The sequence below is a fragment of the Danio rerio genome, chromosome 9 (genome assembly GCF_052040795.2).
Source record: "Danio rerio strain M-AB ecotype USA chromosome 9, GRCz13ab, whole genome shotgun sequence".
Classification (NCBI taxonomy): Eukaryota; Metazoa; Chordata; class Actinopteri; order Cypriniformes; family Danionidae; genus Danio; species Danio rerio.
The window spans coordinates 4,926,782-4,946,140 of record NC_141029.1 but is presented as its reverse complement, the minus strand read 5'-3'; the positions used below and the strand labels follow the sequence as shown (position 1 = coordinate 4,946,140).

The following is a 19,359-nucleotide window of genomic DNA, read 5'->3' as shown; positions in this document are numbered from 1 at the left end:
GAATGAACCGCCAACTCATCCAGCACATTTTTACCCAGCAGATGCCCTTCCCATCACTGGGGAAAATAATATTGTTTATATTCATCAAAGGGTGACACAAGAAACACTTGTGACTTTATACTTAAGGGGTAGTTCACCCAAAATTGAAAATTCTGCCAGTATTTACTCGCCCTTCATCCAAACCCATTTATTTCTTCTTCAAACGCAATGGAAGACATTTTGAAAAATGCTGAAACCCTGTAATCCCTGACTTCCATAGTGTTTGTTTTTTCTACTATAAAAGTCAATGGTTACAGGTTTTCAGCCGTCTTTAAAATGTCTTCTTTTCTGTTCAACAGAAGAAAGAAACTCAAAGATTTATAACCACTTGAGGCTGAGTAAACAGTAAATTAAATTGTCCTTTTTGTGTGAACGATCCATTTAACGCTGTGGCCTCCAAATTGACCTGACATGAATACAATTAAACATTTGTGGATCACACTGGAAAAGTTATGCCATGATTAAGCTACATCACCATCACCTCAAAATATATGTGACCTGGCGGACCTGCTACATTAGCATTGTATAAGATATCCCACTAAACCGAAAACCACCTAAACAAATTATTGCCTCACAACGTGCTCTGTTTTGCAGGTTAAAGGAGATCCTGTAGTTACTATATTTGGTTATAATATAATGGCTCGTCTTGGTATACGTTTTGGTGAGATTCAGCACTAAATTTAGATACAGCATAATTCTCTCATTTACCCATAGTAGATGCATAAAGTCATCCCAATGTGTTTAACATGCATGAAGCATGTTTTGAGATGGTGTTCTCATCTTTAGTTCATTTGCTTCCGTGACTTGATGCATTTCAGCAGGGTGAATAAGATCTCAACAAAACAGTCTAAAAATGTCTGTCATATAAAATATCTCTCAAAGTAAAACATGTAACTGCTCTAATATGAGCTTGAATATTTATGAACATTCAAACTTTTATTAAAGGATAGTTCACCCCGAAATGAAAATTCTATCATCATTTGATTTGTTTCAAACCGATTTAGTTTGTTTTTCTGAATATAAAAAGATGCATCTACACATACCCCAATCCTAAACCCAACCCTCAGTTATTAACATCTACACCTACCCCAACCCTCTATAAATAACATCTACACCTACCCCAACCCTCAATGATTAACATCTACATCTACCCCAACCCTAAACCCAACCCTCAATAATTAACATCTACACCTACCCCAACCCTCAATAATTAACATCTACACCTACCCCAACCCTCAATAATTAACATCTACATCTACCCCAACCCTAAACCCAACCCTCAATAATTAACATCTACACCTACCCCAACCCTCAATAATTAACATCTACATCTATCCCAACCCTAAACCCAACCCTCAATAATTAACATCTTCACCTACCCCAACCCTCAATAATTAACATCTACACCTACCCCAACCCTCAATAATTAACATCTACATCTACCCCAACCCTAAACCCAACCCTCAATAATTAACATCTACACCTACCCCAACCCTCAATAATTAACATCTACACCTACCCCAACCCTAAACCCAACCCTCAATAATTAACATCTACACCTACCCCAACCCTAAACCCAACCCTCAATATTTAACATCTACACCTACCCCAACCCTAAACCCAACCCTCAATAATTAACATCTACACCTACCCCAACCCTAAACCCAAAACCTTGGTTATTAACCTCTACATCAACCCTTAACAAAACCCTCACAGTTAACATCTACACCTACACCTCTACCTTCATCGTTATACATCTACACCTACTCCAACCCTAAACCCAAACCACACAGTTATTACCTTATACACCTACACCAACCCTAAGCAAAACCATCAAGGTTAACGTCTACACCTACCCCAACTCTAAACCCAACCCTTAATTATTAATATCTATAACTAGCCCAACCCTAAACCCAAACCTCAGATATTAACTTCTACACCAACCCTAAATCAAACCCAGTTAACATCTACACCTACCCCAACCCTCCTGGTTATTAACATCTACACCTACCCCAACCCTAAACCTCACAGTTATTAACTTCTACACCAACCCTAAGCCAAACCCTCACAGTTAACATATACACCTACACAAACCCTAAACCAAACCCTCACGGTTATTAGCATCTACAACTAGCCCAACCCTAAACCCAAACCTCAGATATTAACTTCTACACCAACCCTAAACCAAACCTTCACAGTACCTGTAGCCATTGACTCCCACAGTATTTGTATTTCTACTAGGGAAGTCAATGTTTACAGGTTTCAAACACTAAACAATTTTTAGAAATCTTATTTGTGTTCAACAGAGGATAGAAACCCCTCTAGGGTGAGCAAATAGAGAGTACATGTTCATTTTTGGGTGAACTATCTCTTTAAACACGACTGGGAAGACTTGTTTTCTTGAGATTCTCCTACATAATATTGCACTCTTAAGTTTCCACAATGCTTCATGCCTTCTACTTACCCACACATCCTGGCTTATAACACTGCACTTCTGGGAAGCTTGACACATTTTCATTGGTTTCACTGTTTAAATATGAAGTGACCGTGCAAGAGGTCAATACTTGCTTTGTTGTATCTGGACGCTGGAGCCGTTGTGCAGAGCAGCTTGAGTAATAGAGTTGATTAGCGCAGTTCTTTCAGTGGCGCTTCAGTAACACCTTCCCCGCAACTGCCTATGACCTGTTGACCTTTCCTCTTTTTGAGCCCTGGGCAGCTTGGCTCGCTGTGCTGCGGCCTGCAATCCGCTCCAACTCTAACCTCCATTTTTGTTTCCTCTCCACTCAGCCTTAAAGAAGAATAATATTACTAAATTCCCCAATGTGCACTGGAGAGTAAGGAACTCTTCCAGTAGTACCCCAGTGGATGCTACTCAGACCTGGCAAGCATCTCTCTCTTTATTATTATTATCATTGTTCATTCTGCTCCCTCCAACATTAGAGTTGCTTTCTTTTGACACTGAACATAGAAGCCATGTTCACTTTCTGTCTGTCATTCTATTTAACACACATCAGGCGTCTTGAAGTTTGACCCTCAAGGGCCGAGGCTCCAGGTACCTCATTATGTACCTCATCACCCGATTGAACTGATTTGATTAGTTAATTAGGTGATGCTGTGACCTGAGACCCTTAGACTCTGCCTTGCATAGTTTCACGCTGAACTGACCCACATGTAGAAATATAGTTTAGTCTACATTAGTGTCATTTCCATCGAGTTCTCTTCTCTAGGAGGAACACTGAGCTCAAAGCAAACGAACACTAAAAATGTCAGAATGTCACTGCTTTTGAATGAAGTACATCTGCTTAAAGTTATTTTGCAAAAGGTCAGTAAAATCTACTTGTTTAAGTTTTTTAATGTTACAGATATGACGCTTTCTTAAGATGATGTACTGGATCAGGTTCAATATGGTAGCACCCATGCTACTGTGAGGGTTTGGGTTTTGGGTTGAAGTAGATGTAGATGTTAATAATTGAGGGTTGGGTTTAGAGTTGGGGTAGGTGTAGATGTTAATATCTGTGAGCGTTGGGGTAGGTGTAGATGTTAACTGTGAGGGTTTGGTTAAAGGTTGGTGTAGAGGTCAATAACTGAGATTTGGGTTTAGAGTTGGGGTAGGTGTAGATGTTAATAACTGTGAGGGTTGGGGTAGGTGTAGATGTTAACTGTGAGGGTTTGGTTAAAGGTTGGTGTAGAGGTCAATAACTGAGGTTTGGGTTTAGATTTGGGGTAGGTGTAGATGTTAATAACTGTGAGGGTTGGTGTAGGTGTAAATGTTAACTGTGAGGGTTTGGTTGAGGGTTGGTGTAGAGGTCAATAACTGAGGTTTGGGTTTAGAGTTGGGGTAGGTGTAGATGTTAATTACTGTGAGGGTTGGGGTAGGTGTAGATGTTAACTGTGAGGGTTTGGTTAAAGGTTGGTGTAGAGGTCAATAACTGAGGTTTGGGTTTAGATTTGGGGTAGGTGTAGATGTTAATAACTGTGAGGGTCGGGGTAGGTGTAGATGTTAACTGTGAGGGTTTGGTTGAGGGTTGGTGTAGAGGTTAACTACTGAGGTTTGGGTTTAGGGTTGGGGTAGTTGTAGATGTTAGTAATTGAGGGTTGGGTTGAGAGTTGGGGTTGGTGTGCAGTAGATGTTAACTGTGTAAGTAGAGGTAGGTGTAGATGTAAACTGTAAGGGCTTGTGTAGAAGTTAAAAACTGTGGTTTGGGTTTAGGGTTGGGGTATTTATTGATTATTTTGAGTTGGGTTTAGAGTTGAGGTAATGTGTTGAAGTTGATAACTGTAAGGATTGAAGTAGCTGCAGATGTTAACTGTGAGGATTCGGTTTGGGGTTGGCGTATAAGTTATTAACTATGAGGTTTGGGTTCACAATTGGGGTAGGTGTAGATGTTAATAACCATGAGGGTTGGGGTAGGTGTAGATAATAACTGGGAGGCTGTGATTTAGGGTTGATGAAATTAATAATTGAGGTTTTGGTTTAGGTTAGTTGTAGATGTTAATAATTGAGGGTTGGGTTTAGAGTTGTGGAAGGAGTAGATGTTAATAAATGTGAGGGTTGAGGTAGGTGTAGATGTTAACTGTGAGGGTTTGGTTTAGGGTTTGCGTAGAAGTTAATAGCTGTGAGGTGAGGTTTGGGTTTAGGTTTGGGTTAGTTGTAAGTGTTAATAATTGCGGGTTGGGTTTAGAGTTGTGGTAGGTGTAGATGTCAATAACCGCGAGGGTTGAGGTTGGTGTAAATGTTAACTGTGAGGGTTTGGTTTAGGGTTCGCGTCGAAGTTAATAGCTGTGAGGTGAGGTTTGGGTTTAGGGTAGGGGTAGTTGTAGATGTTTGTAATTGAGGGTTGAAAGTTGGGGTAAGTGTAGATTTTAATAACTGTGTGGGTTAAGGTAGGTGTAGATGTAAACTGTAAGAGTTGGTGTATAAGTTAATAACTGAGGATTGGCTGGGGGTAGTTGTAGATAATAATTATTGAGGGTTGGGATTAGAGTTGAGGTAGGTGTACATGTTAATAACTGAAGGTTGAGGTAGGTGTAGATGTTAACTGTGAGGGTTGGTGTAGAGGTTAATAACTGAAGTTTGGGTTTAGGGTTGGGGTAGATGTAGATGTTAATAATCGAGGGTTGGGTATAGAGTTGGGGTAGATGTAAATAACTGAGGGTTGAGGTAAGTGTAGACGTTAACTCTGAGGGTTTGGCTTAGGTTTGGTGTAGAAGTTAATAACTGGGGTTTGGGTTTAGGGTTGGGATAGATGTAGATCTAAATAATTGTGAGGGTTGAGGTAGGTTTAGATTTTAACTGCGAGGGTTTGTTTTAGGGTTGGTGCAGAAGTTAATAACTGTGAGGTTTGAGGTAGGTGTAGATGTTAACTGTGAGGGTTTGGCGTAGGGTTGGTGTAGATCACCTCAGTTCCTGGAGGGCCGCAGCTCTACACAGTTTAGCCTTACCCTAATAAGACAACTGATCAAACTAATTGAGTCCTTGAGGCTTTTTTGAAACCCACAAGTAGGTATTTGGAAGCAGGGTTGGAACTAAAATGTGCAGTCCTGCAACCCTCCAGGAACTGGAGTTTGACACCCTGGTGTAGATGTAGAAGTTAATAAGGGTGAGGTTTGGGTTTAGGGTTGGGGTAGGTGTAGATGTTAATAACTGTGAAAGTTGGGGTGGGTGTAGATGTTGATAACTTCGAGGGTTGAAGTTTGTGTAGATGTTAACTGTGAGGGTTGGGTTTAGGGTTCAGGTAGGTTTAGATCAGGGGTGTCCAAAGCTAGTTCAAGTGTGTTAAATTGTGATGGAAACTAAAATACGCAGGACACCGACCCTCAAGGAGCGAGTTTGGACACCCCTGTTTTAGATGTTAATAACTGAGGTTTGGGGGTAGGTGTAGTAGTTAATAACTGAGGTTTGGGTTTAGAGTAGTTGTAGATGTTAATAACTGTGAGGGCTGGGTTAGTTGTAGATGTTAACAACTGAGGGTTGAGTTTAGGGTTGGAGTAGGTGTAGACATTAATAACACACAACAACCGATCGCTCATGCACGTCCATTATGTATTGAACCTGATACAGTATGTCATCCTGCAACAGGCTGCAGCGAGGACACTCTAAAAACACATTGTGTGATCTCTCGTATTTTGATTAGAAGAAAAAAAACATTTTTCATTTTCTGCAAGGGGTTCACAAACCTTTGCATGTTACAAGAGTTATTCTGTAAAAAAAATGATAATAATCTCACTACCATAACTTTTTTTGTTTTAGAATTAACTGAAATTCCAATCATCTCAATATACACATCAATTAAATGACTTAAATATTAAGTTAAACTTTATTAATTTATCAAAATATGGAGAATCATTTGTTGTCGTGACTGTCATGTTATTTTATAGTGTACTGTCATTGATAAACATGGTGCTTCAAATGCCTTTTGCTGATATTTTGTATTATAGTGCAGTGCCATTCAGACATTCAACCTCTTACTTGAGAGTTCAGATATGTTTTGTCAGTGTTTTTCCAACAACCTTGACCAAAAACTGTTTCTGTGAAAAAAGCGCCACATTTAGTACAGTAGTTTCCGTTCACATTCAGAAACTGAAATAGAACTCCAAGTGCTTTTAGTGCAGTAAAACCTCAAGCTGCTTTGCCCAGTTGGCCACCAGCATGTCCAGAAGATCTGAACCCAGAGACTGACTAAACTGTATTGTGTTCCTCCTACATCAGATCTGAGAAACCAACCTTACAGGCGCGCTGATGCCGTCAGGAGGAGTGTCCGGAGACGCTTTGATGATCCCAATTTGCGGCCTGTCAACAACGCAGAGATGGTCATGTGACGAGGGCGGAGTGAATGTAGTGAATGGAATGGAGGAGTTGACAGCTCCAGAACAACGTAATGAAGGACTGAAGATGACAGCAGGTCTGAAAGTCAAGTGCCTACACTTAACATCTGTCCAATCAGGTGTTGAATCAAACGTGTAACTGTCTTCTGTTTGTAATTTTTGTTTGTTTTATACGAAAAGTGTCTTGATCTGTCTTATATCTTAAATCGTAGATGGCGAGATCAGTGTTTCTCTTGAGAAGGTGTCAGAATGTTAAACTATTCCAACACTTGCATCATAAACCTGTACAAAAGCTGAAACATTTCAGTGCTTTCGCCACATCTGATCAATCTGGATGAGCGACTTTTTAAAGTCGACCTGAAATGGAAGTTAAGATTGTCTTGCATCCACTTGAAACAGTCCTGAAACGAGAAAAGAGTAGGCCGGTGCATGATTGGATTCATTGGTTTGTTGAAAGAATCAATGAGTTCAGAAATACTCATAGCCCCACTTTAAAGGAATTCCATGTGACCAGGAAGTGCAGATCAGTCGTTTTGAGGGGATGGGAAGGTTATAGTACTTGATTAAAGAACAAGAACTACTTACTGTATACAGTGTTGGGGAGTAACTGAATACATGTACCGGCGGTACGTATTTAGAATACTATTCATGAGTAACTTTATTCCGTTACAGTTACTATTTTTAAACAGGGTATTTAGAATACAGTTACTTTCCTAATACCATTGGAATACTTCGGCCCATGCATGTCTGGCCCATGATATTACTAAATTACCGCCGAAACCATAGAAACAGAAGCTACACTCCCGACTGCAAGTACCAGTGTTAACTCAGTGAGACTCACGCAAATGACCCTGTTCTCATGCTCTTACCTCCATTTTCTCACGCAGCAAAAGGGACGATCAGAAACACCGGACAACAACCATGTTTTTTAAATAAACTGCTTTTTTTGCCATCATTGTCCGTGAATTTGCTGCTTGATGTTTCGTTTGCGCTTTCAGAGGTTTCGTTTACGCTTCTTAAATTTGCGTTTGCTTTTCTGACACATGTGGGCGGAACTTATGGGCACCTTAGCCAAAGTTGGCAGCCCTGGTTAACTTGAGTGTACAAATATGGAGGATTCAGACCAGGGGTCCGTTCTTCGTACGTGGATTACTCAGTTAGCTGGATTTGGATATTAACGATTTGACACGATCAAGGATCGTTTCGTTCTTCAAAGCTGATCCGAGAGTTGTTGTCATGGCAACAGTTCTGCTAGGTCAAACCTGATCGGGAGCAGGTTTAATTCATATAAACAGGATTAGATCGGCTTAGTTCAAGCAAAGATAATACAGAAAGTATTTACCGAATTCTGATATTTTCTTACAGTAGTACTTATATACACTTGGGAAAATAATACATAATTTTTAAATATATATATAAAGTTATAGTCATTAATAAAATAAATAAAGTTATACATATTAATAAAACATATGCAATCTGCACCCTCGAAATGAAAGTACAAAGACTGCCATCTGGTGCAAAGAGAAAACTTATTGAAATGAACTTTTTAGATCGCTTTAGAACAAATTGTGTATAATAGAAATGCAAAATATGTGATTTTTTTTAAGCAATAATACATTTATGCAGTCATAAACATGTTTCGATAGTTAATATGCCAGTGATTTGATGCTTCACAAAAGTTGCAGACGCCTTTACCAATATCAAAATGCTTTTGTAAACAACCAGTTATTCTTTATACACCGATTAAAAAACGGCTACATTAATAAAGAAAATCTTTTCTAAATGTAGAACTAAATGCATTGATTTGCATTGAAATACATGATGAATACTCTTGTCTTGACAAATGAAAGTGTAAAGCCTGCAGCTCATAACAAATGTGGAAAGTTCTTGCGTGTCATATTAAACAAAACGGTTACTGCTAATTTGATGTAATTTTGCTCACATGGATAATTGAATATTAATCAGATGATGTCATTACGCTGCTATGCCGTCAGCCAATCGTTGCATTGCTGATCATGATTTCGAGGATCGATAGATCTGTCCTTCATAACACACGCAGCGATCTCAGATCAGTTCATCCAAACATTCTAATCTGATTCGCGAACTTGTTTGAAGAACCAAATTAGCGAGAGATCAGTTATCAAGATTAAAAGATCCAGGATCTGCCAAATCATCTTAGATCATTTAAGCGAGGTACGAAGAACGGACCCCAGGAGCTCGAGGGGTTGGAGCTGCAACCGAAGCAACCTTCTAGCAGCAGGAAAAAATGCATTCACGTCTTGGAAGTTCAAGTATTTTTTCTCTTTAAAGAATTAGAGGGGTGAGCGAAACCTGACAGTGCAGTGCAATCTCTGCCTGCCAGCTAACAACCTTAAAACAAAACTTGTTCATTTTGAGGTTTACATTTTTGTAAAGCAAACACATTTTGCATTCTTCTAATATTTGCAATATTGTTCTTAGGTGAGACGTTTTTATAATAGAAATTAAAATAGATACGACCTGTTACATTACCTTGGTTTTACATAAACTATTTTGAAGTTTTTTCTTTTCTTTAATAGACTTGAAGGCTGTTTTCAAGGGGAAGTATTCCAAGTGTTTATAATACAGTAACAGGATTAAGCAAAGTAACGGAATATGTTACAAAATACATTTTAAAGCAGGTATTCTGTAACTAAATACATTTACAACTAAATACATACAATACATTTATTCTCCCCAACACTGACTGTATACATGTAAAAATAAGAAGAGGACATTTTGATTTGAAGGCGACTTTATGTTAGCTGAAACTGGCCACATTCCTTGTTGAGAAAAAAATATAATAGAGCATAAGAAAGGTTTAAGGAAGTTAAAGCTGTGTTGTAAAATGTTGATGGCTGGAGATGCTGCAGGTTGCGACACGGATATAAACAACATGAGCATTGTTGAAAGAAGATGGAGTGTAGGAGTGTTTGTATGTGTCGTATTATGAAAGACTTCAGGCAAGTAGGAGAAAGTTTAAGGAAAGGATTGATGTTGCTAAGGAAAATGTGAAATTATGAACTGGAGTATCTCGCATTTCTGGAAACAAGTCTAAATGAAGTGCTGTATGCAAATTACCTGATAAAAGTCGTGGATTCCACTTGTAAGAGCAACAAATAATAACTTGACTTCTAGTTGATCATTTGGAAAAAGTAGCAGAAGGTGGATTTAACAGATGAATCTTCTGTTGAACTGCATCCCAATCATCACAAATACTGCAGAAGACCTACTAGAACAAGATTCATGGATGGATACAAGATTCTCACAGAAATCAGTCAAGTATGGTGAAGGAAAAATCATGGTTTGGGCTGAAATTCAGTAGGGGTGTGCGAGAGATCTGCAGAGTGGATGGCAACATCAACAGCCTGAGGTATCAAGACATTTGTGCTGCCCATTACATTACTAACCACAGGAGAGGGCGAATTCTTCAGCAGGATAGCGCTCCTTCTCATACCTCAGCCTCCACATTAAAGTTCCTGAAAGCAAAGAAGGTCAAGGTGCTCCTAGATTGGCCAGCCCAGTCAATAGACATGAACATTATTGAGCATGTCTGGGGTAAGATGAATGAGGAGGCACTAAAGATGAATCCAAAGAATCCTATTGAACTCAGGGAGTCCTGCAAGAACACTGAGTTATTTGAGTCAGTGCTGAGATGTATGATGCAGTCCTCCAAGCTCATGGGAGTCAGACACAATATTCATTCTTTTTCCACTGCACAATGACTTTAAATTCTATACTGTACATAATTTTTGTTCAGTGACAAGACTTTTGTCTAAGCAAAGTCAGACCTTACTGTCCTAAATAAATAATTTAAAATCAAGGCATGATCATATTTTATTTTGGTCAAATAAGCGTAATCTAGAGGCCTTTGCCATTTATATAAGCCACTTCTGATACCAAATGATCCACTAGAAGTCAAGTTATTATTTGCTGTTCCTAAAACTTGAATAAGCGTCAAGACTTCTGTCAGGGAGTGTAATCGGGTTCAAACCGTTTTTTTTTTTTTTTTTTTTAAATGAATGAAAATTCTGGAATCATACTCTTTAAAATTGCATTTCTGAAAGTTTCTTTGATTGACTACAGGCCTTGATATCTGACACAGTAAAAAGCAAGAAAAAAGGAGATTACACTAAATAAATATAAAAATGCTGGATTGCCGTAACCCAATGTTGGTTATGATAATACAATAGATATTCACCTTATTCTCAGCTGACGAGTGGGCGCTGCCATTTGAATCTTTTTGTCTCGCGACTTCCGGTCACATTCACTTCCATTCATTTTTTGACGTTAAAAACTGCTCGTTACGCTGCTTGATGTTGCAATTTAATATTTTCTTATTATATTATGCTACTTGGTCTGTGTACTCATGCAAACATTTGTTTGTTGAGCAAGTAGTTTGGCCATTTTCTGCCGTTTATTATTCCTTGTCATTTCTCCCATAGGCGACTGAATCGGAAGTTCTAAGACAATCGCGAAAACAGGCGCACTTCCGCATTTTAGAATAAGGTCAATAGGCAAAAGCAACAACAACGTTGTTTGTGTCCACATTTTACCCAACACTGGGTTATTTTCATTCATTTTCTTTTCGGCTTAGTCCCTTTATTAATCCGGGGTCGCCACAGCAGAATGAGCCACTAACTTATCCAGCATATGTTTTCTGCAGCGGATGCCCTTCCGGCTGCAACCCATCACTGGGAAATACCCATACAGTCTCATTCACACACATACACTACGGCCAATTTAGCTTACCCAATTCACCTATATCGCATGTCTTTGGACTTGTGGGGGAAACTGGAGCACCCAGATGAATCTCAAGCGAACATGGGGAAAACATGCAAACTCCACACAGAAATGCCAACTGACCCAGCCGAGGCTCGAACGAGTGATCTTCTTACTCTGAGGTGATAGCGCTTACCATGTCGCCCACTGGGTTACTTTTTGCAAATAAATTTAAGACACTTTCTAAGAGTAACTGTTGGGTTATTACACTTTTCAACAGCTGAGTTTGTCAATATATGAACCAAAGTTGGGTTACAACATCCCAGCATTTTTCTATTGATTTTAAAGCAATCAATTGACTTAAAGTGAGTAAACTATTTGCTTTAAATAAGCAAATTAACAATGTGAATAACTATAAAAGCCCTTGGTTACTGTTCAAATGGACAACCCTGTTATGTTCGTGACTGTTTTGACAAAATTTTTACCTCTTCCCAACAGAGAAAACCACCAAACAATAAGAATATATAATAATATGGTGTGGCTATTTAATAATAAATGTGTTTATAATGGAAGTCAATGAGGCAAAAACAGCCCTGAACATAATGGAAGGGTAGTGAATTTGCCCAGAGTGTATTGTTGAGTTTTTGAAAAATTTCAAATCACTGTCCTAAACCATGTGTCAAAATAAGATTTGCCACCAAAAAGCGTTCCATTTGCTGAAACACGAAGAAACTTGTGTCCAAATGAAGACTCTAAATCAGCCCAGAGTGGATGCAAACATCCCCAACCGCACACAAGGGTGAACAGTTTCAAGTAACAACGGGTTTGCTCGCTTTTTACAGTGTAAAGGCAACTTTTGTTGTTGTTTTTTCACTTCGATGTGAAAGGTTTGAAACCCCTGAGCTGCTGCATACTCTAAGCAAACATTCAGACAGCGTCCATTCGATTTAACATAGATTTGAACATATATTTAAACATGCTGCTTGTCTACATCTCAGTAAGAAATTAACAGCAGTTAAGAATCTAATAATCATGATGGCTTTTACCGTACATGAGCTCTGCTATTAGGCACTCCAGTTTAGTCATTGAGTTTGCTCGAAGTATATCTGGGCCTTAAATGAGCAGTGTCGAGGGATTATAGGTAAGAAAAAAAGTCTGTAAAAACTGACAACGATGAAAGAAAAATGGACATCGATGCACTTTGAATGAATTACATGACAACGTAAAAGTGCAGTTTTGAAAGCGTGAACTCAAACGTGATGACTTTGTGATTCGATGATTTTGATAGGCTCGCTGCTTTTTCTAAATCATTAATGATTGTTTGCATTAAAGCCAATGTTCCACTGATTACCAGCAACGTAACACAAGTTTATCAGTACATTAACACAATCAATAGGTCATCTACTGTACCACAACACTCTGAGCTACAATTATAAGTAAATGCATAAACAATTCTTTAACAGAAACATCAGCTCAATGCTATATCTGCCTCTATTGGAAGTGCGTTACTAATAAGGGCTGATTAAGTGAGCTGTGGTAATGCACGTCTTAAAGATAGGTCTTTGGACACACGCAATTCCTTAATGAATTTCCACTTGCCACTACTTACTGCATTAATAGTCTGTGTGTGTGCGTGTGTGTGTGGTGGGGGGGGGGGGGGGGATGTGTATGGCCACTGACCACAACCGCCAGCTTTATTCCCTGTGGTCCTGGTTCATCTCTACACTAGATCAGGGGTCTTTTTATAGATATAATCTTTGAAGGTCTGCAATAAACCAATAATCAAATGATGTTGATGAGAAGTGCTTTCACCAGGGTTCCCACACTAAGCCAATTGTAAAATTCCAAGATTTTGCCTGATTTTCAATGATTGAAAAGATGAACCTCCACAGTTTAGTCACGCTACAGTGACCACCGATTACTTTTGACTGGGGGAGGGTAAGGTTTATGGCTTCATGACATTACCAAGGAGCACTCATCATTCTGGAAGGCCTGGTGGATGACCTGAAGTGTGGCATCTGTCCTTGCGGACCATGTCCACTCCTACTGTACATGGGGATTGGTTTTGCTCAGCATGATGCCATCTCTCAAGGATAATGCGGTGCATCATACATCTTGTGATGTACGTGTGTCTAGATGACCAACATAAGTTTACTGTACTGGCTTAAACCCAATTGAGAATCTGTGGGACCACCTGGATTGGGTTGTTCACCTTGGATCCTTAACCACCCAACCTAGATCTCGGTCCTGAAGGATTGGTGTTCTGCGGTAAACTCATCCTGGTGCCCTTCAAAGCACACACATGCACTGTGTCCTGCTGGAAGATGCTGTCATGCTATAAAAAAAAAAAACAATGCACATGTAGGGGTGGACGTGGTCCACAAGGACAGATGCACACTTCCATTGATAACAGTGCCTTCTAGAAAGATAGGTGCACCCAAGGAATGCCACAAAAACATTCCCCAGACTAAACCACTGCCACCTTTAGCTGAAGGTAATCGGTGGTCAGGTTAACAAGACTGGATTGTGTACAAAAGTTTCTGATATTCAGTGACTTGAACAACAAAAACTTTTTAAAATTCCCTGACTTTTAATGTCTGGAATAGACTTTTTTTAAATCTTTATGATAATCCGGAAGTTCCATGACCCGTGGGAACCTTTTATCACTTGTAGTATCTAGAAAACCAATCAATTCTTGCAGTTTGCCATTCCAAAGCAAAGAATTTAGGTGTTAAGAGGTGCTCTTCTAAGCCGCGGTCACACTGCACTTTTTGCCTCTTCTATTGATACAGATGCGAATGCGGCAGATTGGAGACGCAAGTCTTGCAACAAGTTTCACATGTCGCTGCATTCCAAAGTTCAAGGTTGGTGAACGGTCCGTGTATCTTTTGGTCATTGGATTTAAATTTTAAAAACGAATATTGAAAAACTAAAAAGGAGCTGTTTTTTGGTTCTTGTTTTCAAATTCAAAAACGAATATTGAAAAATGAGGCATTTTTCTTTTTTATGGTGAAAAACAAAAAGCTAAATTCAATATTTATATTAATACATATATTTAGATTATATATATATATATATATATATATATATATATATATATATATATATATATATATATATATATATATATATATATATACACACACACACACACACACACACACACACACACACACACACACACACACACACACACACACACATATATACATACAATATTAAATGGAACAACATATTTGCTGATATATGCATTATTTGCATTGCTTTACAAAACAGTTTTCTGAAAATAAAGTTTATGTTAAAATCACTTCCACTTCAGGAGTGACAGTAACATTGGACATTCATTTGGAATCATTGCGCACATTGCAACAAGTCATCTCTCCGCATTATAATTCGAAATTTAAAAAAAATTATAATTAATTTAATCTGAAAGGCCTTCAGCATGTTTCAAAACACATCAAGCATCCCAATGTCTTCCAAACCCGACTATTGGACAACATTACCAAAACTTTGCTATGGTTGATAATGAGCTTTAAGACAGCCAGTGTGTCTTCACTCCAAATACACATCTTCACTCCAAATACAGCATATTCTATTGCCTAAAATAACCTATAATCATATATATATATATATATATATATATATATATATATATATATATATATATATATATACATATATATATATATATATATATATATATATATATATATATATATATATAGATAGATATAGATAGATAGATAGATAGATAGATAGATAGATAGATAGATAGATAGATAGATAGATAGATAGATAGATAGATAGATAGATATTAGCCCCCCTCCCCCTTTTGATTTTTTCTTTTTTAAATATTTCCCAAAAGATAATTAACAAAGCAAGGAAATTTTCAAAGCATGTCTGATAATATTTTTTCTTCAGGAGAAAGTCTTATTTGCTTTATTTCGGCTAGAATAAAAGCTGTTTTAAATTTTTTAAAGCCCATTTTAAGGTCAAAATTATTAGCTCCTTTTACCTAACTTTTTTCAGTAGACTACAGAACAAAAAATTGTTATAAAATAACTTGCCAACTTACCCTAACCTGCCCAGTTAACCTAATTAACCTAGTTAAGCCTTTAAATGTCACTATAAGCTGTATAGAAGTGTCTTGAAAAATATCTAGTCAAATGTTATTTACTGTCATCATGGCAGAGATAAAAAAATAAATAAATAAAATCAGTTATTAGAGATGAGTTATAAAAATTATTATTTTTAGAAATGTGTTGAAAAAAAAAATCTGCTCTCTGTAAACCGGATATTGGGAAAAAAAACAAACAGGGGGGCTAATACTTCTGACTTCAACTGTATGATATATTGCCTAGTTACCCTAATTAACTTAACCAGTTACTGCCTTTCTGGTTTCAGAATATACTTAAAAAAAAAAAAAATTAAACAAGCTTTTATTAGTTTAGTTTTCTGGTGATTTAATTTTTTTGCTATTTGAAGTAAATAATAAAAATCAAATCATTTTTGAATTTTGCTTTTCAGTTTTTCCACCATGAATAAGACAAAAACCTCGTATTTCAATATTCGTTTTTGAATTTTAAAATGAAAATCAAAATGTCTTTTTTTAATATACGTTTCTAAAATAAAATTCCAATGACCAAAAGATACACAGACCAAGAACTCTGACCTGTGAAATCAAATCACGATTATGTGGGACTAATAGAAGATCAAAACTTGACCTCTCTATACAGAAATATAAATTATGGAGCAATTACTTGCTTTATCGATGTCAAATCATCTTGTTTTGGAATGCCACTTTTCCTAGTGCCATACAAAAAAAAACATTCGCAAGCTTAAACTCCAGTGTGAGCGCAGCTTTAGAGAATAACTAGAAGGTAGAGATATGAAACCATTACCAACTCATTATTTCAAGACCATTCACGATAGTTCATATCTGAAATGAAAGCAGCTTTTTAATTATCCAAAATCCATCCTTTTGAGAAACGATCTTAGATCAGACAATATGTCAGATTTCCTAAATGAGGCTCTGGGTTTTTATTTCTTACTTTTGGTCAGATGGGAAAGAAAGCCTGAACTAATCTCTCCGTGTGGTTCTACAATGATCGATGAAAACAACATGTTTCTTGTGATGTGTAATACTATTTATAAGCGAACATAAATTCAAAATTGTTAAATGTACAGATATTTTGATACGAAATTGTTCAAATCTTTTTAACTTTTTAATCTTCTAATAATGTACATACTGTTTAAAAAAACAAAACAAAAAAAATTCAGCTTTACTACAAACATCTGAATACTTTAACTTATAGTTTTCTCCTTTTATTTCTGCATTTTGTATATTTAATTAAACTGAAAACCTGGATCAGGCCTTTTAGACATGCGGCACAGTAGAACGTCACTGTTTACTACAGTAAAACACGTCAGACAGATGCAGGACTAGTATTATAGCCATTATAGTAGTCTGTCTCTGCGCTTCACGCCTAAAAACTGGATTAACCTGGCAGGTTTGTTTGTTTTTTCCTTCTGAAATCAGTGTATTCTAGGCATTGTATGCTTACTACAAAAATGATCTGTTCTCAGATTTAAAATGAGCTGATTTGTCATGTCTGATTAAAATATTTACACAACACTGCTTGTGTGTTTTTCTTGAGAGGGTATATGGAAGACATTGGGTGGCTAATAATTCTGACTTCAACTGTATGTGTGTGTGTGTGTGTGTGTGTATATATATATATATATATATATATATATTTTTTTTTTTTTTTTTTTTATGTACATTTGTGTATATACATTAGATTAGTCGATATTAAACCCCAAACTAGAACTAATCTGACAAGAAAATAATGAGATGACAAAATTCAAAAAAATTTGTACACCCAAATTAATATGCTTAAGATAAAAAAAATATATAAATAAATTAATAAATGAATGGTTTAATATTTATAATAATATTTAATGGATTAATTAATTTATTTGTTTATGTATTTGTGTAATTAGCTAAAGTTAATATGTTGGGGGAAAATACAAATTATTTTATTAACTGTTTGAATTACATTTCATAATAAAAAACAAAACAATAATCAATTGATTATTTAATAATTATTATAATGAAAGGTTTAATATTTATAATAAAAATTAATGAATTAATTAGTTGGGTATATGACTGGGTAATCAAACCAAATTAATGTGTTAGGAGACAATATACATTTTTTAATTATAATTAATGATTTAATAATTGTCGTAATTACTGGTTTAAAACTACTACAATTTGGGAAGTATAACGATTACTACAATAGCTATAACACATTAATAATTACTTGATCATTTAATGATAATAATTAATGGTTAAAGATTTATAATAATAATTAATAAACTAATGAATATACTTGGGTATATGACTGGTTAATGAACCCAAATTACAGTTGGCAGAAAAATAAAAGATTAAAAATGATGGATTAATATGTAATGAATTAATAATTACATATAATACAATAAAAAAATATATACACACATATATATGTAATATTATACAATCAATATTTAATTATAATGAATAATTTAATAATTATTACTTTTAACGGATTACATTTATTATATTTTTTACTTATTAAATAATAACATTAATTTTGTATAATTATACACACACACACAAAACACATATAATTATAATTAGTAATTATAATTAAAGTGTTTTGTGTCTAAATATCCACATAAGAAAACATGAATAAAGCTCAAGCTACACTTTAACAAATATACTACTAATAAATCAAAATAAATAATGTAACTAATTATAAAGCAACAAAGAAACCTTTTTTCATAGTTTATTTGTCAAAATTCAAGTTGAAAACAATGCTGCAGATATTTGATTTACTTTCATACGGATAATAACATTGCTTTCCAAAAATGGCTTCCACATACAATTGTACAGATTAATCTGAAGCTGAATATCAGGTGTGTTCTTTGTTTTCTTCAGGCTTGGTAATTTCCTCCGGTAATGTTTAAAACTATTGGCAATAACAAATTTACAACTACCTAAAAAAAGGTTCTGCAGTTAAAGGCAACATAACGCTTGCAACCTCTGAAAATAATCTTACAAAAACAAAATCAAGCATGTGCCCAGATGAAGAAGAGTGCTGATGTTCAGACAAACCGTGTCTCTCGCAGAGATTCATCTGAATATCCACTGCTCAGATGCTGATAGAGACTCTGCCAGCAAACTCTAGGAGGACACAACATTACAGGAATGCAAGAGAGAGAGGCGGAGATGGACAAACACACACACACACACACACACACACATACAAACAGAGGGATTTACGGAGCATCCAGCTGCTCTAGAAGTGTGCGCCGCCTCTTCTCCAGCTCTCCTTCACTCAGTTCACTGCCAGACGTATCCCATCCACCCTGACAAACACATACATGTATTCAGATATGATCTATTCAGATATTCAAACAACATTTGGTTTGTCTGTGATTGTATATTGCAATATTAATGTATTAAAGGGGACCTACTATGCAAAAATCTCTTCTATATGGCAGCAGTGTGTAAAAATAGCCAGCCTCTAATGATCAAAATGTATGAAATCTTTTGTTTTATAAATCGCACTTGATGAAACCGTCTGCAGAAACACTTTGATTGGCATTCTCTCTTTGTACGTGTCATCAGAGGAGGAAAGCCCCGCCCATTAGTGATGATCTCCCCCTCATTAGCATAGACAGCCCTGAGTGAGAAGCAGCTGTCTGCCATTT

General features: G+C 36.6%; 2 protein-coding genes and 1 long non-coding RNA gene across 16 annotated transcripts in view; 2 read left to right on the top strand and 1 right to left on the bottom strand.

The window, feature by feature from the left end:
• Positions 1–14,473, top strand: part of fmnl2a (formin-like 2a) — a 134,206-nt gene extending 119,733 nt beyond the window's left edge. For 6 of the 14 annotated variants that reach the window (XM_087267397.1, XM_087267402.1, XM_087267395.1 and 3 more), the window contains one exon: positions 6,749–7,814. In XM_087267397.1, the coding sequence (XP_087123523.1) occupies positions 6,749–6,858 (110 nt within the window). In that variant the 3' untranslated portion in view covers positions 6,859–7,814. Of the gene's footprint in view, positions 1–2,826; positions 3,092–6,748; positions 7,815–11,734 lie in introns of those variants that run through there. The other 8 variants (XM_087267398.1, XM_087267394.1, XM_087267392.1 and 5 more) reach the window with 5 other exon arrangements.
• A 1,605-nt stretch (positions 14,474–16,078) lies between these two features.
• Positions 16,079–18,654, top strand: LOC147835220 (uncharacterized). The gene is made up of 2 exons (XR_015499173.1): positions 16,079–17,331; positions 18,299–18,654. It is a non-coding gene; the product is annotated as an uncharacterized LOC147835220 (long non-coding RNA).
• Positions 18,419–19,359, bottom strand: part of prpf40a (PRP40 pre-mRNA processing factor 40 homolog A) — a 47,542-nt gene continuing 46,601 nt past the window's right edge. The window contains 1 exon segment of the mRNA NM_198356.1: positions 18,419–19,014. Within this exon segment, the coding sequence (NP_938170.1) occupies positions 18,925–19,014 (90 nt within the window). The 3' untranslated portion in view covers positions 18,419–18,924.